Source organism: Acanthochromis polyacanthus, chromosome 18 (assembly GCF_021347895.1).
Source record: "Acanthochromis polyacanthus isolate Apoly-LR-REF ecotype Palm Island chromosome 18, KAUST_Apoly_ChrSc, whole genome shotgun sequence".
In the NCBI taxonomy this organism is placed as follows: domain Eukaryota; kingdom Metazoa; phylum Chordata; class Actinopteri; family Pomacentridae; genus Acanthochromis; species Acanthochromis polyacanthus.
Window position 1 is genome coordinate 20,973,996 of NC_067130.1, and position 23,503 is coordinate 20,997,498.

Genomic DNA, 23,503 nt, shown 5'->3' on the forward strand with positions numbered 1-23,503 from the left:
AGTTTTCCTGTAGAGACGGGAAGTGTATCATGTGGCCCATAAGGAGCAAGACAAGAAACACATGGGCAGCTTTTATACCTGTAGGTGTGTGTGTGTGTTTGTGTGTGCATATAATTGTGTTGAAGCAGCTCCCCCACCTTAAGTGGTCCACATCAAATACAAGTGCTGACTACCTGTGTGTGTGTGTCTGTGTGTGTGTTGGTGTTACCACGTTCAAGGCTCATGTTCTCCTGCAGGCTCAGCTCTGTTGAAGCTCAAAGACAATCTAAAAACGTCTCTCTGTGGTCATTTCGTGTGTCTTTGTGGTTGCTCTGTCTCTCTTCGATGTAATTTTGGGTTTCTTTGTAGTTGTGTTGCGTCTCCGTGGTAGTTTTACCTGTCATGATCATTTTGTGTCTGTAGGTGTGCATCGTTTTTGTAGCTGCTCTCTGTTTAGTTTTCTTTCACCTCTTTCTATTTTTTTTGTGTCAGTTCAATTTTGCCTTGTATCTCTTTGTGTTTTGTTTTGTTTTTTTAAATTCTGTGGTCATTTCTGTCTTTTTGTGGTCATTTTGAGTATTTATGGTCACTTTGTGCATCTTTGGGGTTGTGTGTTGATTTTATTTTGTGAATGTTTTGTGCATTTTGTAGGTGTTTTGCATATCTTTGTAGTCATTTGGTATTACTTTGTGGTCATATGTACGTGCAGCTATTCTGTGTCTCTGTGTAGTTGTTTTACCTCTTCACATTTGCTTTTCAGTCATGTTGTGTCTTCTGCTTTGTATTGCCATGTAGTCATTTTGTGTGTCTATGGTCATATTGACTGACTTTGTGTCTACCTGTTTGTAGTTTTGCATCTTTGTAGCTGCTCTACATCTTCATGTCTTGTGTCTCTGTAGATTTTTGCAATTCTTAGTCGTTTCTTATCTCTTAGTGGTAATTTGTGCATCTTTGGGGTTGTTGTGTATCTCCTCATAGTTGTTTATCAATCATGCTGCATCTTGTCTGTTGTTTTGCATTGCTTCATTGTCAGTGTGCGTCTCTTTATGGTTATTTAGTGTCTTTTTGTGGCCATTTTACGTTGCTTTTTGGAATACTGGGATTAGTTGTGCCTGTCTTAACAGAGCTCTATGACTTTTTTTAAAAAAGAAACCTAACACCTGGCTCCTCAGGCCACTGATCACAGGTCTGGGTCCTGCTATTGATCAATTATGTCAACCAGGAATGTTAATTACTACATATAGCTGCAAAGTTCTCAAAACAATGAGATATTAATGTCAGCACAATCCTGTCATTATTAACCATTTTCAGTCTTTACTGTTTAAATCTTATCATGAAGAATGACAAAACAAACACAACTGTATGTGATACTACAGTCTTAAAAATACATTTTTTAAACCCTCCAGAAACCCTGCTGACACCATGAGTGGAGATAGAACGGATGAAGGGAGGATCAATGATGCACAGTGGGTAGCAAAAAAAGGAGGGCAAGAGGGGATCAAGGGAGAGAAACTGAGAAGGAAAACACAAATGTAGGCCAACTGGTGACCAGTGCTTTATCCTCAGAGGCTCAAGTCTTCCTCATCTTGTAAACTTCTCTGCAAAATCTCTGTTTTTATTAAAAGAGATCTCAAATTAAAGAATAGTTTGGCTGGATGGGAAATACAACTTCCTGCCAAAAGTTAGATGAGAAGGCTGATACCCCCCTGAAGTCTATGAGCCATTAGCTTAGCACAAAGACTGGAAACAGAGTGAAAGACCTGGCTTGACTCTGCCTTCAACACTTTTGTGGACTTTAGGCCATGGAAAGATGAAAAATTTGCCTTTTACAAGTGCCCATGTGCTGGGCAGTCAATTACAGCAAACAGGAATGAATACACCCCTGTACAATAAATATTTAAATGTCATAGACCTCAAAATTATATCATTCATCTCGTGGTTGTTTTGTCTCTTTGTGGTCAATTTGCATCTCCCTGTGGCAATTTTCTGTTCATGGTTGTGTTGTGTTTCTTTGTGGTAATGTTGTGTACATCTGTGATTTCCAACTAGGCTAACTGCATGAGCGTACAGAGCCCTCCATAATTATTGGCACCCCTGGTTAAGATGTGTTGAAAACCTTAAAATAAATTCAATTTTTATTGCAGAAGCACACTCTCACACTGAAAATTGTTGAAAAATGTATTATAAGAGAAGCATAGGTGCTCTTTGTTGGCAAAAGGAGGTGGTACAAAGTATTAACATCAGGGGTGCTAATAATTGTGGCACACATGATTTGATGTAAAAGAATTATTTCTTAATGTGTGATTTTTTTTCCCCCACTGAATAAATGCAGTTTAATTAAAGGTTGGATTTTCCTCTGTTTTTCCATTGTGGTCCTATATCACTTAGAAAATAACTGAATTTATTAGAAGCTAAAGAACATATCTTGACCAGGGGTGCCAATAATTATGGAGGGTGCTGTATATATTATAAAATGAGCTGGGAAAACCTGTGTCTATCTGCATGTCTACATCATGCCTCCAATTGCCCGAGGAACTGAAACATCGGATTGTGAAATTTGAAAAAAGATGGAAGAGGATACAGAAGGACTTGTTACCGACTAACGTAAAAATCAAACACAGTTGCAGCAGTAATCACGGGGTAATCAGAGCCAAAGTGGTCGTCCTCCTAAAATGACGCCACAAGCAGTGCACTACTTTCACAAAAGACACACAGGCAGCTGCTTCAGGCTTGACACAGGGATTATCAATAGAAATCAGAGTTTCTGCGACAGATCAGACGGTTCTTGATATCAACTTCTATGGACAGCATCAAGAACAAAACTGTTACTTGCTGTTTGCATAGAATTTTCAAACCTTCTAAAAAAAAAAAAACATACACATGAAAAGAACCCTGATGAATGTTGGGAGTGCAGTCTTTGGTTAGATGAGGTCAAGATAAATTTGCTCGACTTGGATGGGGTCCAGCATGTTTAGTATGAATCTGACCAGGGCTACTACAACAAATACATCGTCCTGACAGCGAAGCATGGAGGTGCGAGTGTGATGATATAAGGACAGGTCATCAATGCCTGTGGATATTCCAAAATAGTGGCGGACAAGATGACATCCAATCTACAGAAGCTTGGCAGAAAAGGAACATTCCAGCATGATAATGATTTAAAGCACAAAAAGTTTATAAAGAACAAACTGGAAACGATGACCTGGTCAAATATGTCACCTGACTTTGGGGTATTTCAGAGAAAAGTAGAAGTAGTAGAAGTAGAAGACATATAAATACTGGCGACAGACAGGTGTGAGAGTGCACGGGGGTGTACTCACTTCATATTGATGTCATTATAATCATAATGTATTATTATAATAAATCTGATTCCAAGGTGATCAGAGGACCACCCACAACCATCACAAGCATCTTGTGCTTTAAGTCTTGAACTGCTTTCTGGAGAAAAACGAGAACACAAGATTGCAAATAGTCGTCCTCCCTCCAATCCAGCCCGGCTGTGACGACGATTAGCCGAACAGGAATGAGAAGAAAAGGCCGGTGTGAGAACGGAGAGGAGAAGGGAGGCCCCGAGCTTGTTTAAATCATTACCAACTGGATGACAAACACTGCTGCACTGCTGGAACCAGTTAAGAGGAAACAGGAGACGTGTTTCAGTGAAGAGGGGAGCTGTTCTATGCCGCCACGAAGGACCACCGCAGACTCATTGGAGGGGGACGTGACGAGAGCGAGTTCAACCCTGAGAGGTGAGGTTAAGCTCAGGTGGTGGCGGGCACGCATGAGGCCCCACACAGAGCTGGTGTGGTGACGTACCAGAGCTGCAGCACGAACGCCAATTATGAGCAAGTTGTAGCTTCAAAACTGAGCTGAGCAGGAAGAAACATCCACCACAGGTCAGCAGAACTGATGTCCTTTGTGGTGCCCACGGTAAAGAAAAAATGACACTGACAACATCCATACTGCAACATCTCCAAAATCTGCATCCATGTTAAAGGTTTGAAATCATTAAAATAAAATAGAATTGTCAGATTTTCATGTTTCAGATTGCCACTGAATGTACCATGTGCGATAGTAAAATTAAAGTGTTTGCCCCAGATCCTGTAAAAAACTAAAAGTTCCTCAGCACAACTACGAAGCCGTTACTCTTGGAATTAACTCCAAATTTACTTTAAATCTATGATGAAATAAACACAGTGAGACAGAAAATAAACATGCACAAAGCTACAAAACAGCATCCCTCAGATTTTTCCAAAGTCAAAAAGAGAAAAGAACCATTTGAACCCCATCTTAACCATTTGCTTGCAAGAAACTGCAAAAAAACAAACAGATAGAAACAGTCATTGAATGCATTTTATGATACAGTTTCAGCAGAATAATTATCCAAATGTAAAATTGGCGGGATTTAATTAAAATCTTACATTTGAATTTTAATTCAAAGTGTTTGTGTAGCATTCTGTAAAAACTAAAAAATAATCTGCACTCCTCACCACAAACAATTCTCTATAAATGACTGAGCTGTAGTCAACGGTTAAAAATTCTGAATTTTCAGTTGAACTGCAGGTTGTGTTCATACAGAGCAGAGATAAGACTACACGATAGAGACTGAGAGGAAAATAAAACATACTGGGATGCAAATTTTGTTTAAAAAATGTCTCAAAACAGTATACAAAGGAGTAAGTTATTAGACGATACATTCAGCATTGTTAACATTATTTATAGTTTCAGTTCACTCAATCATAATAAAAAAAGTTTGAAAAAAATTTTAAAGTATAATTTTTGAGAGCTCTGAAAAAGTTTAAGTCTATAAATAATTACAACTCAAAATCATCATATTTGTGAAGCAACCATCATGGAACTGTCAGTGGGTTTAAGGTAGAGGTGTCAAACTCATTTTAGTTCAGGGGCCGCAAACAGCCCAATTTGATCTCGTGGGCCAGACCAGTAAAATCCTAACTAAATAACTCATAAATAACCACAATTCCCAATTTTTCCCTTTTTAGTGCAAAAAAGTACATTCTGAAAATGTTCACATTAAATGAATTATTTTTCTACCAAACATTACTAACCTGAAATTTCTTAAGAAAATAGGCTGAATTTTAGCAATACTATGACTCAGTTTGTCATTTACACATTACAGCTTACAATCTAGTATTTCACTTTATATTGAAAATGACTTCAGGTCTACAAATTATGTACCATTTACAGTTTCACAAATTTACAATTTGCAGTTAATGTCTTCTCTGTAATTGTTACACTTTGCAAAATCACCCTGCAGGCCGGACTGGACCCTCTGGCAGGCCGATTTTGGCCCACAGGCCATATGTGTGACCAAGGTAACCTCTGCTGTTTACTAAATTTATATTCATGTGATATAGTTCAGAGCCAAGTTAGATCATGAAAACCCTGTGCTGATCCACTGTAAAGCAGAATGCAAACACACTGGCAGTGCCATGTCTTGTAGTGATTATCTGCGATGGCTGGGAGCAATGTTTGATAGTTTACAGAACCAGTCCATGCGTAAAGAGGAGGGAGTGTTTCACTGTAACTTTCTTTGAGTTTCCTTTCATGGGAAAACTGTCCTCTGAGTACACAAACGCTTAACATGTTAAAAGAAAGTAAAATGAGTGAAAAAAAAGAGAATTTCAAGATCAGATGTTCACAGAACTTCTGAGGAAGTGTTAAACACACAATTCCATCAATGGAAAAAAGTTCCAAGATTGTGGCCATACTTAAAACTACAACTCTAAAAAGCCTTTATTAACATCCATCCATCCATTCTCTATACACCGCTTTGTCCTCACTAGGGTCGCAGGGGGGTGCTGGAGCCTATCCCAGCTGACTCGGGCGAAGGCAGGGGACACCCTGGACAGATCGCCAGTCTGTCTCAGGGCTACATATACAGACAAACAATCACACTCACATTCACACCTACGGGCAATTTAGAGTAACCAATTAACCTCAGCATATTTTTGGACTGTGGGAGGAAGCCGGAGTGCCCGGAGAAAAGCCATGCATGCACAGGGAGAACATGCAAACTCCATGCAGAACGATCCCAGAAAGATCCAAAAGGGGATCTTCTTGCGGCAAGGCAAAAGTGCTAACCACTACACCACTCTGCAGCCCTCCTTTATTAACATGTTGTATGTAATTTGTTATATCCATCAAGTCTTTCTGGGTAAACACCCTAAAACCACAAGCTGCTGTTTGCACACTTCTATTTTTGTACATATTAACTATCTGAACTTCAGCAATTTCTGGGTGTTTTCTGCTCCCCTTTTTCATCACTATAGGCGTATTTTTAACGGCTATATAAAGTCCTGCACCTCTATGGAAACAGCATAACAACAACTGAAAGGAGAGAATCCAGAGAGCTCTTCTGTGCGGTATGACAGTCACAATGGCACAAATCAGAACAAAAGAAAAACTAGCCGAAGTCCAATATCTTTATTTACAACAAACGAAAAGACCTGCAATCATGATACCCAACAGTTTTGTGCCTACTGGCTCCAAAAAAGAGAAAAAAGCAGAGGCTCTACATACTATAGTTATTTAATTCTTTCCATTTTTATATCCACTACAAATGTTTTCACACTACTCAACCCTACAAAGATGTTTCACTATGCTGAATGTTTTATTTTCCATCTCTCTCATGATCTCCTTTCTGTTCTATGTAAACACAGCCTGCAGTTCAACTGAAAACTCTGATTTTTTTCTTATATGAATGTTGGTGACAGTTTAGTCAGCCTTGGAGAATTAGCTGCTCTGAGGAGCTCACAATGTTTTTTGGTTGCTTTACAGGATCAGGTGCAAACATGTTATTTTTGGTTGCAAAATGTAGAACAATGTGATTTGGAAAAAATATCACAAGATTAAATGTAGGTTTTGCTTCTTTTCCTGATGCAACTTCAAAGAATTGAAAATCAGATGATTCAGAGTTTATTCTTTGTGTCTGGCAAATTAATGGTGCCATTTTAGCAAGATGTTTAAAATAAGAGACAACATTCCTTCAAACCCATTAGAGGATTTTGGAGTTCAGAGGGTTAAACAAAGTGTGAATTAATGAGCTTCTTGGCTCCTGGAATTTTAACTTTTACATCTAACTCTTGTATCTACAACCTGTAACTGTTCACCTTTTGATTATATTTTGGATTAACTGAGAGTTAGCCAGGATGAAGATGGTCAGAGCTGCCACTCTGAGCTTCAAAAACCAATGTTCAGGACACCTAAGGGTGACGTCACGGAGGGTTCAAACATCTCTATATAAAGTCTGTGGTTTGAACACAGCATTAGTTGGCTAATTTGTGGTCAAAATGCAGCAATAAAGATGCAAAATTTCATCAGCCCCCCAAATCTAAATGGGAACATGTTTAAACTGCAGATGCTTGTTTAGCTTTCACTTACAGCTATTTATCTTCTCCCCTCGTGTTTTTGTGTTCACAATCTTGTTTTGTAACTTTTACATTTTCTACACGGTTTTCTATGAAGCTGTGCTCATGATGAAATCAAAGGAGTTTCATGTGCATCCCAGCCAAACTGCTTTAACTTTGAGGCATGTATTAGGAAAAATGAATTTGTTTTACTTACAGAAGCACAAACAATCTTTTCATTTTTCTCAAAAAAAGAATAAGCACATAAGCTACGTCCCAGAATGTTGAGCAATGCCTCCTCTTTCCTTCTGCTTCTGTTCATGTGGCCTTCATTTATTTCTACTCTGGCTCCGTTAGCTTTCTGCTCCTCTGTCCTTGTAAAAAGACATTAAGGCTTGATGGAAATGGGGAAAACAATAGCTGGTGTGGGACTGCCAGCAGCCTTGAACCCCCCACGTTAACACCGGCCTCCTGCAGCCAGCTCAGAGGGGGGGCAGCGATCAAACACCCAGCCACAGCTGCTCATCAGCTCACTGCTGATTCTTGTTGCAGCAGTCGGGGCCAGTGATAAGCCCCGGTAATGGGCACCACCACAGACAGCAGCTGGGGATGGATGGCAACACTTGGGGCCATCTGCATGTGGCACAGCTCGCAGTGGCTGGCACTGGGAGAGCCCTGGACGCCGTGTATTCACCCTCTGTCGGAGAATCGCTACAGAAACAGAGTGGGATTGAGACATGTCTTTGGAGTATTTTCTAAACGGCCACATCCAAAAAGAAGCTGGCGCATGGGAGATACGGGCACAAGAGCAGTGGTATTGTGAAGTTTTGGATGCTTTGGAGCTGTGCGCTGGTCTGACTGTGAGTGTGGACACACAGAAACAACAGACGGCAAAATAGAAGAGAGTTGCATAATTGTTTCTTTGAGGCCAGTGATTGACTTTGGCTCCACAGATCATGTCCTAGACCTCCTTTAGAAATCCCCTCCTGAACTGTGTTCCCCCAGAGAATGACGGCATTCACTGATGTCCAACAAATTACAGTTATGAAAAAACACATTTTCAACTCATCTGCATCCATCTGTGAGGTCTCTTTTACGTGGATGCACACGTCTAAATCAACACGTTTAATTTGTATCAGGAGCTGATTCTACTAAATCTGCAACGGCCTGAACATCAGGCAACCCTGATTACAAAACTAACAGTTTTAACTTGTTGAACCCTCTGACCCAAACAGTTTCTGGGCATTTTCTTTTTGCTTACTGTGGACTCACAGCAATGTGAAGTAACATCTCTATGGAAACAGAACAATCATGACTAGAAGCATAGACATGTCTTATGGCAGTTATAATTCCACAAACCATACAAAGTTTCATTTCTTTGATTATCTATATTGTAAAAAAAAAATAATAATAAAAAAACTTTTCAAAATGTTGACAAGTGATAAGAATAACCATAGTGGTAGAATTTTTTTTCAGATATCATCTTAAAATTAGCCTTGAAATTGACTGGTTCCAAAAAAATATGAATTTTTAGTATTGAGTCATTTTGGTAGAATTCAGTTTTGTTAGTTTTTCTTGGAAACAATAAACAAAAGAAATATTCTTTGTATTTGTTTGTGTCTAATGCAGACACACCTTTGAAATACAAAAAAGGATTTTTCCACAAATATGTCTCATAATATTTGAGATTTAAAATACATAAAATTTTAAGGGTGTCTGAAAACTTTTTTCCACCACTGTAACAGATATTTAACCATTTACATTTTTACCACCTCTACAAACCTTTTCATACGACTCTGGTCATCAGCTGTAGAAACATGTTTCACTTTGCTGAACGTATCTTTCAAAACTTGCTCCTGTGTATTGATTTTGAGCTATGCTGCATTAAAATTGAAAATCTGATTGTTCAGTCTATCTTTGTTTTACAGTTTTGGGCTGATAAATAGTGTCATTTTGTCGAGTAAATGCGCCTTTGAAACCTGAAAACTGATTTTGGGGTTCAGAAAGTGAACTTTTCAGAGAAACATTTTCTGATAGAAAACACTTCTCTGCAATACTATTAGTCCATCACTATTTCTTTATCACTAAAGTCTTTCCATTTGTTTAACTGATACACTAAATATACTAATATGTACAACCCAGATCTGAATATCTTGCAATCAATCATAAGATGTGCTCCCATCCACCTGATTGGAAGCAAGAAAAGTTCCCCAAAACTCCTGATACACTGCAAACGTTTTCGGTTTTCGGAAAAAACGACAGTTGCCACCAAGGGAAGGTCACAACCACACCTGAAATCTCTTCTGCCACTCTGATACCCTCCTGCCTTCTTGCAGGTCAAGATGGTGTAAATGCTATGCATGCAAGACAAAGTCTCGCTCTTTGCCCTACAATTTCATAACACAAAGTGAAATATAAGATACTGGGTTTGTAAAAATGCAGCTTGTAACAGGTCAGAGCAAGAAAAGCACTCAGAGAGCACATTGCTCTGCCAAGGCTGCTCAGTCGTTGTATGATTTCTGACGGATGAAATCTTTAAAAAATTTGTGGTTGACAGCAGTCGATTTGTAGTAGGATCACAATCATGTGATCATCAGCAGGCAGCTCACATAGTGTTCACTTGTAGTCATGGATACAGTGGCGCTGTGCTGCTATCTCGCAATGGTACATAAATCTTTAATAAATCCAGGGATCCAGACTAGAAGACGCATCACTGCCAAAATGTCCTTGTGTCATTTCTGACCGTCCTTGACAATTTCATCCAAATCTGTTATTTCATGTTTGAGTAATGCTGCTAACAGACAGACAAACCAACGCTGATCGTTACATAACTCCACCTCATCCCTTAGCGGAGTAATAATGAGACTCACTAATAATGAAAGTAATCATGTTTTGACTAACAGGAGCTAAAGTTTAGTTTGTTGCTTACAGTTATTTGTAGTCGTTTTTTCTCTAACTCTATTAAATTCCTGCAACATCAAACAGCAGCAGGATCCAGCTGTTGAGACATTTAGATTTAACTGTAAAAGCCTGATTCAGGCTGAGGGATGTTTGCAACAGCGACATTACTGTGGCAAAGAGTGCTTCCCATTAAAATAACTATGGCAACAAGTAGCTGAGCCAATAAACTGTACAATAAGTAACCAATGTAAATCAGTAAACAATTACTAAAATGTCCTTGGAGCCAACATGAAGAATGTGACTTCAAATCTGCAGAAGCTTCATACTACTGAGGAGATGAATGAAAACAGCAGATCTTCACGGAATGACGCATAGATTTCACCATTACAGGTTCGCCTATGTATTCTTCTCAGCGGAAGCACTACCTGCTGTTCTATTGGTTTTAATCAACACTGTATTTTGCAGATTTTCTGGAAATCTGGTAAACGCGCAATACATTTAGGTGGAAAGCAGCTGCACTCTGTCCTGTCTTTTGAAGCTCAAAATCACTTTCGCTTTTCATTTAGCATTTTTGAGCTCAATATCTGTAACAGCTGTAATTTTTCTTGGCTCTTTGGCAGGTCCCCCCCCGCCCCGATTCGTTTTTGCAGTAAAAATGTCAGGAAACTCTTTCTCAGTCTTCATGAATTTCTTTCTTTCCGTGGCTGCAGAACATGTCACAGGAACCTCCAGAAACTCCTGTATCTTGAATTGGACTGACTGTTTCGAAAAGATTCACTATAAACACACTGAAAACATTCCTTAGCTGAGACACTTTGAGCTAAATACAAACACAGAGGTAAACTGGTACTATGTCCATTCAGGAATTCAATTCCCAGAATATATATATTGTCTTTTCAGGCAGTGGACAACAATCATTTGTGGGTACAGAACAGCAGCAGACACTGAAGGTTAGACGGACAAACACTAATGTTTTCCACTGCCTCATTAGTGGAGCTGTGTGTTCACATAAAGCCCAGAGAGGGAAAGGTCTTTTATCCTGAGGCGAACTCCACTAGTGATCAGCAGCTGATCTGCCCGAAGCCACAGTGTGCTTAAAGAGATAAAACACACACTTGCATAGAAAACACAGAATCCTGAAGCCCAGCAGCGGGAATCATAAACCTGCAGGACAGCACGGGTCTTTTATCACCTATAAACCCAAGGAGAGCTGAATTCGATATTCCTTCCCAGAGGGAGGCTGTAAATATGATAATGCCCTTAAGGTGTTCAGCTGGCCTTTCTCCCTGGATGAGAACTGCTGCTGCAGGAGCTCAAAACTGGAAAAAGGTCAAAGTGCTTCGTTTTCTGTGCTCCTGGATTTGCATATAGGAAGACGTTTTTGAGAGCGTGCGAGTTAAAATTATACGTGGTCCCATTTATGCAAGCGCTTGGTCATCAACAGGCTGTTTTGGGGTCCCTTCAGTTGGCATGGGAAGCTGCTATGTTAGCCATAGAGGTGGAAAGTGGCCCTCCTTTGCAGATTCAGTCTGTCACTACCTGACACAAGAACAGTCCATTTAGCTTATGCATTCTCTAAAGACGAAGCAATCTGTGGGTGATTATTTGAAAAAACAATGAGGGGAGAGAGAAAGAGGCTGGTGGAGATGGAGAAGTACTGACTCAGATACTCTTGAAGATGAGGGTACAGTTTGCAGTGATGTACTGACTGAGCCAGTGAAGAGGAAAATGTACGACATTCAATTACAACAGCTAAGACAGTACACAGCTGCAAAATTAAACAAATGTCAATCACGATCCTTATTTTGGTTTCGACTGCAGTATTGACATTTAAAATGCTTTCCTCTCATAGAAAACTTTGCCCAAGATAATGGTCCATGCAGATAAAATCACTTAGTTACAATTTAAGTAAATCTAACATATTGTTTTCAGTATTTTCCAACTTTTGGAATCACACCTGTCTGAGTGAACTGCACCTGTCTAGCTGCATCATAGTGTAGTTCCTCCTATCCATCTTCTACTCACCAATCATTTCTCTTGGAAAACAGCATCATTGTTCCTGGAAGATCCCAGGAAGCTCAACGTACATGTAGTCAGTGGAAAGGGTTTCAGAGCTGCAAGCAATTTAAAAGCTATTTCACTGTTCTAAGTGTCGTTGTCTGGTGTTATAATCCCAAATCTTTCTCAGAACAACTTCTCCACAAAGGGACAGTGATATTGCATGATAGGCGTATTATTTACACATTCACTCAGACTTTCACTTCCTGACTTTGGCTGCAGCAGTTGTTCTGTTTTTAGCCTATATTAGATTTTAAACTCCTCATATTAATTTAGGATTATAGTTAGTTGGACATATTTATTTGTAGCCTTCTTTACGATAGAGTTAGCCTACTTAAGGCTTTGAATAATGAGTTGAATATTAATTTTTTACTTGCTCCCAAAACTGTTTAACATTGCCAAAGGGTCAGCTGAAAGATTAAGGCTATAACTGTTTCAGAATACATCTAGGCAAAAAAATCATCATTTAATAGAATACACAATATTGTAATATTTATAAGCCTGTTAACCCACATAAAACCAGAGAGGATTTTTTTTAACAGTTTTCTCTGCGGTTTTGGCTGCCATAGCTGCATAACTTTTAGTCTGTATTGTGTGCTTAAAATCTTCATATTTCTGTAATATTATAATTTACTTGTGGTTTGTAAAATTTCTCACTCTGGTGCCAGTAGACCTGTCCATGTTTGTGGCTGGTCATCTGTTGCCATCTCTTTATGTGAAAGCGCCCACAGCCAAGTTCAGGAATCCCTGAGTTGAAAACTAGCTTCATGTGACCACTTAGCAAAACACTGGTTGTAGAGTTTAGTGAGGCCAGGCAACCAAAAGACACGCTGGGTATGTTGAATTTGCCCTCTAGTGCTGGCCTCTGGTGAGCTGAACCACAAACAAACAAAACTCTGCTTTGTATTCATAATATAAACCTTCAAGGTCTGCAACAGCAGCAAATAAACCAGCAAAGAATCATAGCTAATTCAGTTAATTTCATCATAATCAGTTGTCTTGTTTGCAGAAGTTGATTCATATAATGCAATTTAATTTTTAAACACGGAATAAAAATATAACAATATCTAACTGCTAAATGAAACAAGAGAAACATTTTTTAAAGGAGAAAAAAAAATTTCGGTTACCTTTTTAACCTTTCACACATTAAATGATCCAAATAATTGCAGTTTTAATTATTAGAGCTAAAGTTATGGCCTGCACTGTTATGACTCTCGGCCTGACTGCTTGGGTTCCTGGACTCTTTCCAGGTTTTGTGTTGTCCTCCAGACCAAGCCTTGTTTTTTGTGCCATGTTGTGCCTGTCTGTGTTGTGCTCTGGCCCAACTCTCTCTCCCATAATTAGGTCAGAGTGGTTTCAGCATCAGCTGAGGCCACTCCTCTCATCAAGGGTGCAGGGCGGGCTGAGCAGCTGTTTCAGATTCACCATCACACCTCTCTGACAATAAAAGGCCGGTTCAGACATTCATTCGACGCCGGATTGTTATACGACTACCATGTTAGTGACTCTCCAGCCAAAGCTCATGCCATACGAATCCTTGTCTAGATATTCTGAAATCGGAATTGAAAACAACGAACAGTAAATCTCTTGTCCTCTGTCTGCCTTCACAGTTCCAGTTGCTCAGCCTGAACGAATCCCGGACCCAGCACAGGCAGTCAGCCCAGAGAAATCCACAGCCACGATCACGAACCGAACCACGATTCAGGCCGAGCCTAGAACCACAGCCAAGGGAAATCTACAGCCACGACCACGACCCGAACCACGACCCAGGCCGAGCCTAGAACCACAGCCAAGAGAAATCCACAGCCACGATCACGAACCGAACCACGATTCAGGCCGAGCCTAGAACCACAGCCAAGAGACATCCACAGCCACGACCACGAACCGAACCACGCCCGAGACGGACCCCGGAACCACAGCCCAGACCAAGCCCTGAACCACAGCCAAAACCCAGCCGAGATCCCCAGCCCTGCGAACCCCCACAGCCAACCCTTCCTCCACTAAACACTCCCCTCCTTTAGCAATAAAGAACCATTAACACACCTGATCCGAGTTCTTGCACCGCTTCCTACCCCTGAGCGTGACAGAACAATCCGGCCACAATGGAAGCGGAGAACTCAGGTCCCGAAGAACCAAACCCCGCCCAGGTCCTCCAGGCTGTTGCCATCCATGGTCAACTTCTAGGACAGCACAGTAAGACCTTGAAGGATCTGGTGGAAGCGGGGAACCAGGTTTCGGCCCAACTCCAGACCCTGTCCGACCACATGACGCAGATATCCTCAGCTCCCACGGTGCTGGAACAGCACAGTCAAGCGCTTCAGGAGCTTGGAGCAACTTGTCAGCTTCTGAACAACCGATCGGGGGACATGAGTACCCAGCTGCACCAGATCACCGCCGCTCTCGCTCGACTCTCAAACCCGCAGCCCCCTCCAGCTTCCCCAGCTCCTCCGCCGAACCCCCCATCTCTCAGCAATGACCAAGCTATGTTAACCCCGAACTGGGCTCCGGAACCCAAGATACCAGACCCGGAGCGATACGCTGGGGATCAGGGAGCCTGTGGAGACTTCCTGATGCAGGTATCATTAGTTTTTAGCACTCAGCCACAGAAATTTCGCACCGACGAACAGAAAATATCTTACACTCTGAGCCTGTTGAAGGGTTCAGCGCTTCGATGGGGCTCGGCGGTCTGGCAGAATAAACGTCCCGCGTGCGCCTCATACGCGACCTTCATAGAAGAGATGAAGCGGGCATTCGATCACCCAGTACGAGGAGCGGAAGCCATGAAAAGACTGGGTAACCTGCTTCAGGGGGATCAAAGTGTGGCCACCTACGCGGTAGAGTTCCGGACGTTAGCAGCTGAGGTGGACTGGACCGACTCGACCCTCCGGTACCAGTTTCTTCGTGGTCTCTCGGAGGAATTAAAGGATGAACTGGCCCGCCGAGATGAAGCAGCGGATCTGAACACGCTTATAGATCAAGCCATCAGCTTGGATAATAGACTACGAGAGAGAAGGCGAGAAAAGAGAGTTACCCACCTGCAGGCGACGCGCTCTACCCTCGCTGCGCAACCACGACCCGGAGATTACATTCCGACGATTCCATCTACCCCACCTCCACGAAGGGTTCCGCCAGCCAGATCCGCTACAACCATGAGCGAGGAGCCCATGCAGCTCGGAAGGGCCCGCCTCTCTCCGGAGGAACGAGCGGAGCGCATCAGGAGAGGGGCATGTTTTTATTGTGGCGAGAGGGGCCACCTAGTGGCCGTTTGCCCATCCCGGCCGGGAAAAGACCCGGCTCACCTAGGTCTGGGGAGATCCGGGTGAGCCAGGCATCAGTCTCCCCTGTGCTAACACACCTTTTGGTTTCTTCCTCTCTTCACTGGGAGGGATCCCAAACACCGGTGGAAGCTCTCATTGACTCCGGAGCGGAGGGTAACTTTATTGATGTGACCTTAGTTAGACGTTTATCTTTGCCTACAGAATGCATTAAGATGCCTCTATGTGCTGTAGCTTTCAACGGTCGCCGCCTAGCCCAGGTCAGTGACAGGACCCTTCCAGTTACATTCCGGACATCAGGTAACCATGTTGAAACCTTGTCTTTTTATGTTTTATCGGGTTTGAACTCGCCCGTGGTTTTGGGGTATCCTTGGTTAAGTAAGCACAACCCTCAGATAGATTGGAAACTGGGAAAGATTTTAACATGGAGTACAGACTGCTATGCATCATGTCTGGGTTCGGCAGAGACCCCCGGTTGCCCAGAGCCTAGAACTCTGTCTTTTAACCCTGATCTATCTGGCGTACCACCGGAATACCATGATTTAGCTAATGTTTTCGATAAAGACCGAGCTAAGACCTTGCCCCCACACCGACCTTATGACTGTGCTATAGACTTGTTGGAGGGTGCACCTTTGCCGAATGGCAGGCTATATAATCTTTCGAAACCGGAAAGATCAGCCATGGAGAACTATATTAGGGAATCGTTGGCCGCAGGTTTAATACGTCCGTCTACTTCCCCAGTCGGGGCGGGGACCTTCTTTGTGGGGAAAAAAGACGGCGGACTCCGACCGTGCGTTGATTATAAAAAATTAAACGACATCACGGTTCGCAACAAGTATTCCTTACCGCTTATCGACTCCGCTTTTACTCCATTGCATGGCGCCACCGTCTTTTCCAAGCTAGACTTACGAAATGCCTATCACTTGGTGCGGGTGCGGGAGGGGGATGAATGGAAGACAGCGTTTAACACTCCATTTGGTCACTTTGAATACTGCGTTATGCCTTTCGGGTTAACGAATGCTCCGGCTGTCTTCCAGCATCTGGTGAACGACGTCCTGAGGGACTTCTTGAACCGGTGCGTCTTCGTGTATCTTGATGACATCCTGATCTTCTCCCGCGGCTTGGGGGAGCACCGGCGACACGTGAGAGAGGTTCTCGAGCGGCTGTTAGAGAACCGGCTTTTTGTCAAGGCCGAAAAATGTGTGTTTCACGTGTCGTCGGTGACCTTCTTGGGTTACATCATTGCCGCGGGGGAGGTCAGGATGGATCCTGCCAAGGTGGCGGCGGTGGCGGATTGGCCGGAGCCCGGGGACCGCAAACAGCTCCAGCGGTTCCTGGGCTTCGCCAATTTCTATCGCCGCTTCATACAGAACTACAGCCAGATTGCGTCTCCCCTCACAACACTCACGTCCAGTTCACGTCCGTTTGTTTGGTCTCCGGCAGCGAATCATGCCTTTAACACGTTGAAATCTAAGTTTGTTTCCTCTCCTGTTCTTGTTCAGCCAGATCCCACGCAACAGTTCATTGTGGAGGTCGACGCCTCGGACACCGGAGTAGGAGCGGTGCTGTCTCAGCGTGCAGGTGGAGATGGGAAGCTACACCCCTGTGCGTTCTTCTCCCGAAAACTCTCACCAGCGGAGAGAAACTATGATGTCGGTAACCGAGAGTTGTTGGCTGTAAAGATGGCACTGGAGGAGTGGCGGCACTGGCTGGAGGGTGCAGAGGTGCCGTTTCTGGTCTGGACAGACCATAAGAACCTCCAGTACTTACGGACCGCCAAGAGACTAAACCCGAGGCAAGCCAGGTGGTCTTTATTTTTTGATAGGTTTCAGTTTACTCTGGCATATCGTCCCGGTTCTAGTAATGGTAAACCCGATGCGCTGTCCCGCATCGCCTCAAAGGAGGCATTTCCTAAGAATCCAGAACCCATTCTTTCTCCTTGTCACCTGGCTTGCCTCACGTGGAATATCGAGTCAGTGGTCAAGAAAGCTCAGCAAGATCAGGTGTTCCCCGAGGCCGGTCCTCCTGGAACCTTGTTCGTTCCTGAAGCAGCCCGATCAGAAGTCCTGCAGTGGGCTCACTCCAGCCAGTTTGCCTGCCACCCAGGGGAGTTTAGAACCTTATCGAACCTTAAAAGGCGGTTTTGGTGGCCTTCCATGGCTGGAGACTGTCGCCAGTTCGTTGCCGCCTGCTCCGTCTGTGCACAAAATAAGACTTCCACCGCGTCTGCTCCAGGTCTTCTTCGGCCTTTGGTCATTCCTCGACGACCCTGGTTGCACATCGCCTTGGACTTCGTCACGGGTTTGCCTCCATCTCACGGTCAGTCGGTTATCTTGTCTATAATTGATCGATTCTCAAAGTTTGCTCATTTGATTCCTCTGCCGAAACTTCCCTCGGCCAGAGAAACCGCAGATTTATTGGTTCACCATGTTTTTCGTGCCCATGGTCTCCCGAGAGACATTGTATCTGACCGTGGGCCGCAATTTACTTCAGCGGTTTGGAAGTCTTTTTGTTCGGCCCTTGGAGCCACGGTCAGTTTATCTTCTGGTTTTCACCCCCAGAGCAATGGCCAGACGGAGCGGCTGAATCAGTCGATGGAAGCGGCCCTTAGATGCGTGTCATCAAAGGATCCGGGTTCCTGGAGCAAACAACTCCCCTGGGTGGAGTACGCCCATAATACCCTCCCCAGTGCCGCTACGGGTCTCTCTCCGTTCCAGTGTGTGTATGGATACCAACCTCCCATGTTTCCGGAACAAGAGCAGGATATTGAGGTACCCTCGGTCAGGTCCCATCTCCGCCGGTGCGCTCGCACCTGGCGTCGGGCACGTGCCGCCCTGCTCCGGTCGTCCCGCCGTACTCAGGATCTGGCGAATCGTCATCGGTCCGAGGCGCCGATCTACACCCCGGGTCAGAAGGTCTGGTTAAAAACTCAATATCTGCCTTTACGTGCCTGTCCTAGGAAGTTGTCTCTCCGGTTCATTGGTCCCTTTACCGTTTCCAAAATCGTTAATCCTGTCGCTGTTCGTTTAGATTTACCTCCGTCACTGAAAGTTCATCCCACGTTTCATGTGTCTCAAATCAAACCGGTTCGGGAAGCCCCTCTGGCCCCTCCCGTGCCCGTCCCCCCGCCTCCTCGCATGCTGGATGGCGATCCGGTGTATACGGTTTCGCGGCTGCTGGATGTCCGCCGTCGGGGTCGGGGTCTGCAGTATTTGGTGGACTGGGAGGGTTATGGACCAGAGGAGCGTTTGTGGGTACCCAAGGCCCGCATCCTGGACCCCTCCCTCATTCGGGACTTCCACCGCGCCCACCCTGACAAGCCCTGTAGGGCGCCGAGGGGCGCCCATTGAGGGGGGGGTACTGTTATGACTCTCGGCCTGACTGCTTGGGTTCCTGGACTCTTTCCAGGTTTTGTGTTGTCCTCCAGACCAAGCCTTGTTTTTTGTGCCATGTTGTGCCTGTCTGTGTTGTGCTCTGGCCCAACTCTCTCTCCCATAATTAGGTCAGAGTGGTTTCAGCATCAGCTGAGGCCACTCCTCTCATCAAGGGTGCAGGGCGGGCTGAGCAGCTGTTTCAGATTCACCATCACACCTCTCTGACAATAAAAGGCCGGTTCAGACATTCATTCGACGCCGGATTGTTATACGACTACCATGTTAGTGACTCTCCAGCCAAAGCTCATGCCATACGAATCCTTGTCTAGATATTCTGAAATCGGAATTGAAAACAACGAACAGTAAATCTCTTGTCCTCTGTCTGCCTTCACAGTTCCAGTTGCTCAGCCTGAACGAATCCCGGACCCAGCACAGGCAGTCAGCCCAGAGAAATCCACAGCCACGATCACGAACCGAACCACGATTCAGGCCGAGCCTAGAACCACAGCCAAGGGAAATCTACAGCCACGACCACGACCCGAACCACGACCCAGGCCGAGCCTAGAACCACAGCCAAGAGAAATCCACAGCCACGATCACGAACCGAACCACGATTCAGGCCGAGCCTAGAACCACAGCCAAGAGACATCCACAGCCACGACCACGAACCGAACCACGCCCGAGACGGACCCCGGAACCACAGCCCAGACCAAGCCCTGAACCACAGCCAAAACCCAGCCGAGATCCCCAGCCCTGCGAACCCCCACAGCCAACCCTTCCTCCACTAAACACTCCCCTCCTTTAGCAATAAAGAACCATTAACACACCTGATCCGAGTTCTTGCACCGCTTCCTACCCCTGAGCGTGACATGCACACTACTAGCAGTGTTTGTTTGGCTACGCAGCCCACACATTCCTTCACACACCGACATCACTGATTGCATTGTGGTTAATCTGCAGTTTACAGCCGCTATACGAAGGCTTTGTGTGTTCTTCATGTACATCTCAGGGGCAGTTTGGAGGTTTTTGTAGTTGCGAGCACTGGAGGGTCGACCTCCAGTCACGTTCAGGTCTGCGGGTCAGATTGCAGAGCGGCTCTACACACTGGGTGTAATTACCCAACATAAAGAAGATTCCCTGACAGGGAATTTTTATGATGTTTGATTTTCCCATTCAGGCGAACAGTGAGGGGTTGGAGAGAGGGGAATGAAATTTTAACAAACAAGAGGCAGTAGATTTCTATAATTTCTGTTCCACAGTAAAGTTGGGAGGTGGATTTAACGCCTGACAATAAAGAGCATTTAAACAGGCTGAGTGTCATTTTAGAGGAGATGTCGCGCCCTGCCTGCATCATCACACTGAGGCGGTTTACGAGCTGCAAACTGCAAAACAGAAACACTGTGAATGAAGATCTGCTGCTGCTCATACTGTCACACCACAGTAAGAGTGACAAACATGAACATTATAGACATACCTGGTCCTCTGAGATGTCTCTGGGTCCAGTCTCTTAACTGTGGGTCCTAAAGCCCCAAGATGACGGAAGCGACGCTTTCGAGATGGAGCCACATCTGTGATGTCACGCAGGCTGTCATCCAATGGGCTCGGAGTAGAGGACGCTGACGAGAGTAAGAGTAAGAACATGAGACACAGAGTGAAATTATACTTTAATTATAGTAATATACATGTCTTACAGGCATTTTCTATGAACCTTGTACACTCAGTATCTACTGCCTGTCACTGATGGGAGAATGGAGAGGAAGAAGAAAAAGACAGAAAAGAAGAACAAGAAAAGATGATTGAAAGACTGACAAACAAAAAAGAATCACAATGAAGGAAAGAAAGATGAGAAAGAATCAAAGAATGACAAAAACAGAAAGAAAAGCAACAGAAAGAGAAAGAAAAACAAAAATAAATTCAAAAAGTCAAATATCAGAAAAAGCATGATGAAAAGAAAAGAAAAACAACTAAATGAAAGAATGAGAAGAAAACAAAAAGAAAGAATGACAGAAAAAGACTGTACAAAAAAGACAGACAGAACAACAAAAAGAAAGATGGAAAAGAAACAGAATAAACTAAGAAAAACTATGACTTAGGAAAGAACAAAGGAACAAAAAGACTTAATAAAAGACAGTCACTGAGAGTTTTGTCATTTAAAGTCAGCAGAGTTCTTCCTGCAGGGATCATGAATGTGTAGAGGAAATCTTATGTCAGAAGTGACTCGATAACACACAGTTCAGGATTCATCTTCTGGAAACCAAGAACATCTGAACTAAACATCACCACAAGCCATCCAACAACTTTCCCCATATTTAAAGAACACACTGAACAGTGTCAGTCTTGTTAGGGTCAAACTCCAACATATTGGATATTACACTTCCCACAGTACAGCTCCCTACCTGGTAAATGTCTTTGAATTTCCACCCATCCAGCGTCTCTACAGCATCATTAGTGTTACATAAAAAGCTCCCCTCAGAGCCAAAAACAGTTTCTTGGTGGAACGTCCCTTTAACGTCGGTGGTTTTAAACTTCCAGGTGTGCAGCTTTTAAAACACACCGATACAAGACGTCCATTTTCACCTCGACCACTGATGGATTTGGTTTTTTTGTACATGCTGTTCCTCAGATGAGGCAGCTGAGGTCTCACCAACATCTGCTGGTGAATCGTCTCCTCAGCCGTCATCACCTCAAACGTTCAGGATGAGTGTAAAGAACAGAGCGTCTCTGAAATCAGCCACAAATCAGCATGATGGAGGGGTCAAAGAGTGGAGGAACAAGATGTGAATGATGGTGGAAAATGTGGGAGTTACAGGCCCTTGACGGACTTAAGGTGGGTTTAAAATTTCACGTTTAAATTTGTGTTGTTTTTTCCAGCACTTTGAGCCTCATAACTTCATTAGTAGAGGTGATAGGCACATGAAATTTTCAGGTCTGGAAAACATATTTAGCTGCAACAAAATCAATATTACATGCACCCCAGATGTCGCAATCTAAAGACAAAAAATCTGTTTTTTGTTTAGGACTACTTGTTCCATAACATACTTTTAGCATCAGTCTCATGGGATATAGCTGTCCAGATAATTTTGAGCCTTTTATATTGTGGCGTTTCGTGACCTGAAACTTTTTTTTTTTTAAATCACCGACCCAAATATATAATGTCTTCCTTCACAATTCTTGTTGTGTTTTTTGTTGCTGCAGCTCCACATGTTGTTGTTACATATATATAGAACCCCTACGCTGCCTTCATTGCCAGCGGAACCACAGAAACATGAGGAGAAACACCATTTCAGGAGTTTTGCATCAAGTTCATATCAATCTCATGACATCCCAAACAGGTTTCCAAGTACGTTTGAGAACTTTCCACAGTTCTTGTATCTCTTTGTGTGACTCCATGACGCTCAGATTAGGCCTTGATCTTCTCTATGACTCTGACTGGATGTCTGAAATCACTGTTCTGCTGCAGGATGAATTTGGTACGGAACTGTATCTGGTTTCCACATCATTGTCACGGTCTGCTACCAACACACTGACTCTGAAGCCTGAAGTCTGCAAAAGCTGCCTGCTAGACTCTGCGCTGAAAAATCAAACCATAACAAAGCAGACAGGTGTCAGCAACACAAGAAAGTAGCTGCCATATAAAAAGTTTGTTTTCAGTGCTTTTAGAATTCATGAGTTTATTTTCTTAGTCAGACTGTTGTTGATGTCCAAAAAGAACTCGTCACTGCTGCTAAAGCAAAGTTTTCAGTGTTTCTCTGCTTCAACTTTCTAACCTGCTAAAACAACAGGTAGTGTCTTTCACAAAGTTTTAACATTTTAATTTTATGTTAGTTAATCACTTTGGCCTTGGTCCAAGGCCTGTATGTGGTTGAGTTTTCACAGGATATATTTTAAATGTGTTTGAAAGCAGCTCTAATCTAGTAGGGCATGAACTCCACAACTCTTGTGGGCTCCCACAAGAACTCCTCACCAGTTTCTACCAGTGCATTACAGAAAGTGTCCTGAGCCACAGATGCACGGTATGGTTCTCCAGCTGCACCTCAGAACAGAGGACAAACCAGCAACGGATTACCTGGACCGCACCAAAGATCATCGGTGCCCCTCTCCCATCCCTGAAGAAATATATTCTGCCTGGCTGAGGAACAGAGCTGAAAAGATCAGGTCAGACAACACGCACCTCGGACAATGCCTTTTTGACACCCTCCCCTCTGGCAGGCTCAGGGTCATGAGGGCACAGACAGAAAGACTTAAAAACAGCTTTTTCCCCAGGGCTATAAAAGCCACATTATAAGCCTAAGATGAACTTGCACTTTACACCCTGCATTGTTTTACATTATTGTATATCCTGCTGTGACAAAGACAACTATCAAACTAAATTTCGTTGGACAAGAATATGCACTGACAATAAACAATCAATCTATCTATCAATTTTTTTCTTCCTATCTGTTGCAGTCAGCACCATCATGCTGCCACAAATGAAACCGAAAGAAATGTAGAACAGTTAGTCCCCCGTTGTTTTTCACTGGGTGGAACCTTTAAAAAGTTCTGTACATGA

At 43.6% G+C, this 23,503-nt stretch overlaps 1 protein-coding gene and 1 long non-coding RNA gene across 3 annotated transcripts in view; both read right to left on the reverse strand.

Moving 5' to 3' along the window:
• Positions 1–23,503, reverse strand: part of LOC110957050 (DNA repair protein XRCC4-like) — a 47,841-nt gene that overhangs the window by 1,033 nt on the left and 23,305 nt on the right. For both annotated transcript variants that reach the window (XM_022202875.2, XM_022202873.2), the window contains exon 7: positions 20,429–20,570. In XM_022202875.2, coding sequence (XP_022058567.2) covers positions 20,429–20,570 — 142 coding nt within the window. The remainder of the gene's footprint in view (positions 1–20,428; positions 20,571–23,503) is intronic.
• On the reverse strand, positions 967–20,419 carry LOC127530910 (uncharacterized). Its single transcript, XR_007937678.1, has 2 exons — positions 19,824–20,419; positions 967–13,502 (listed from the first exon to the last, which is right to left on the reverse strand). It is a non-coding gene; the product is annotated as an uncharacterized LOC127530910 (long non-coding RNA).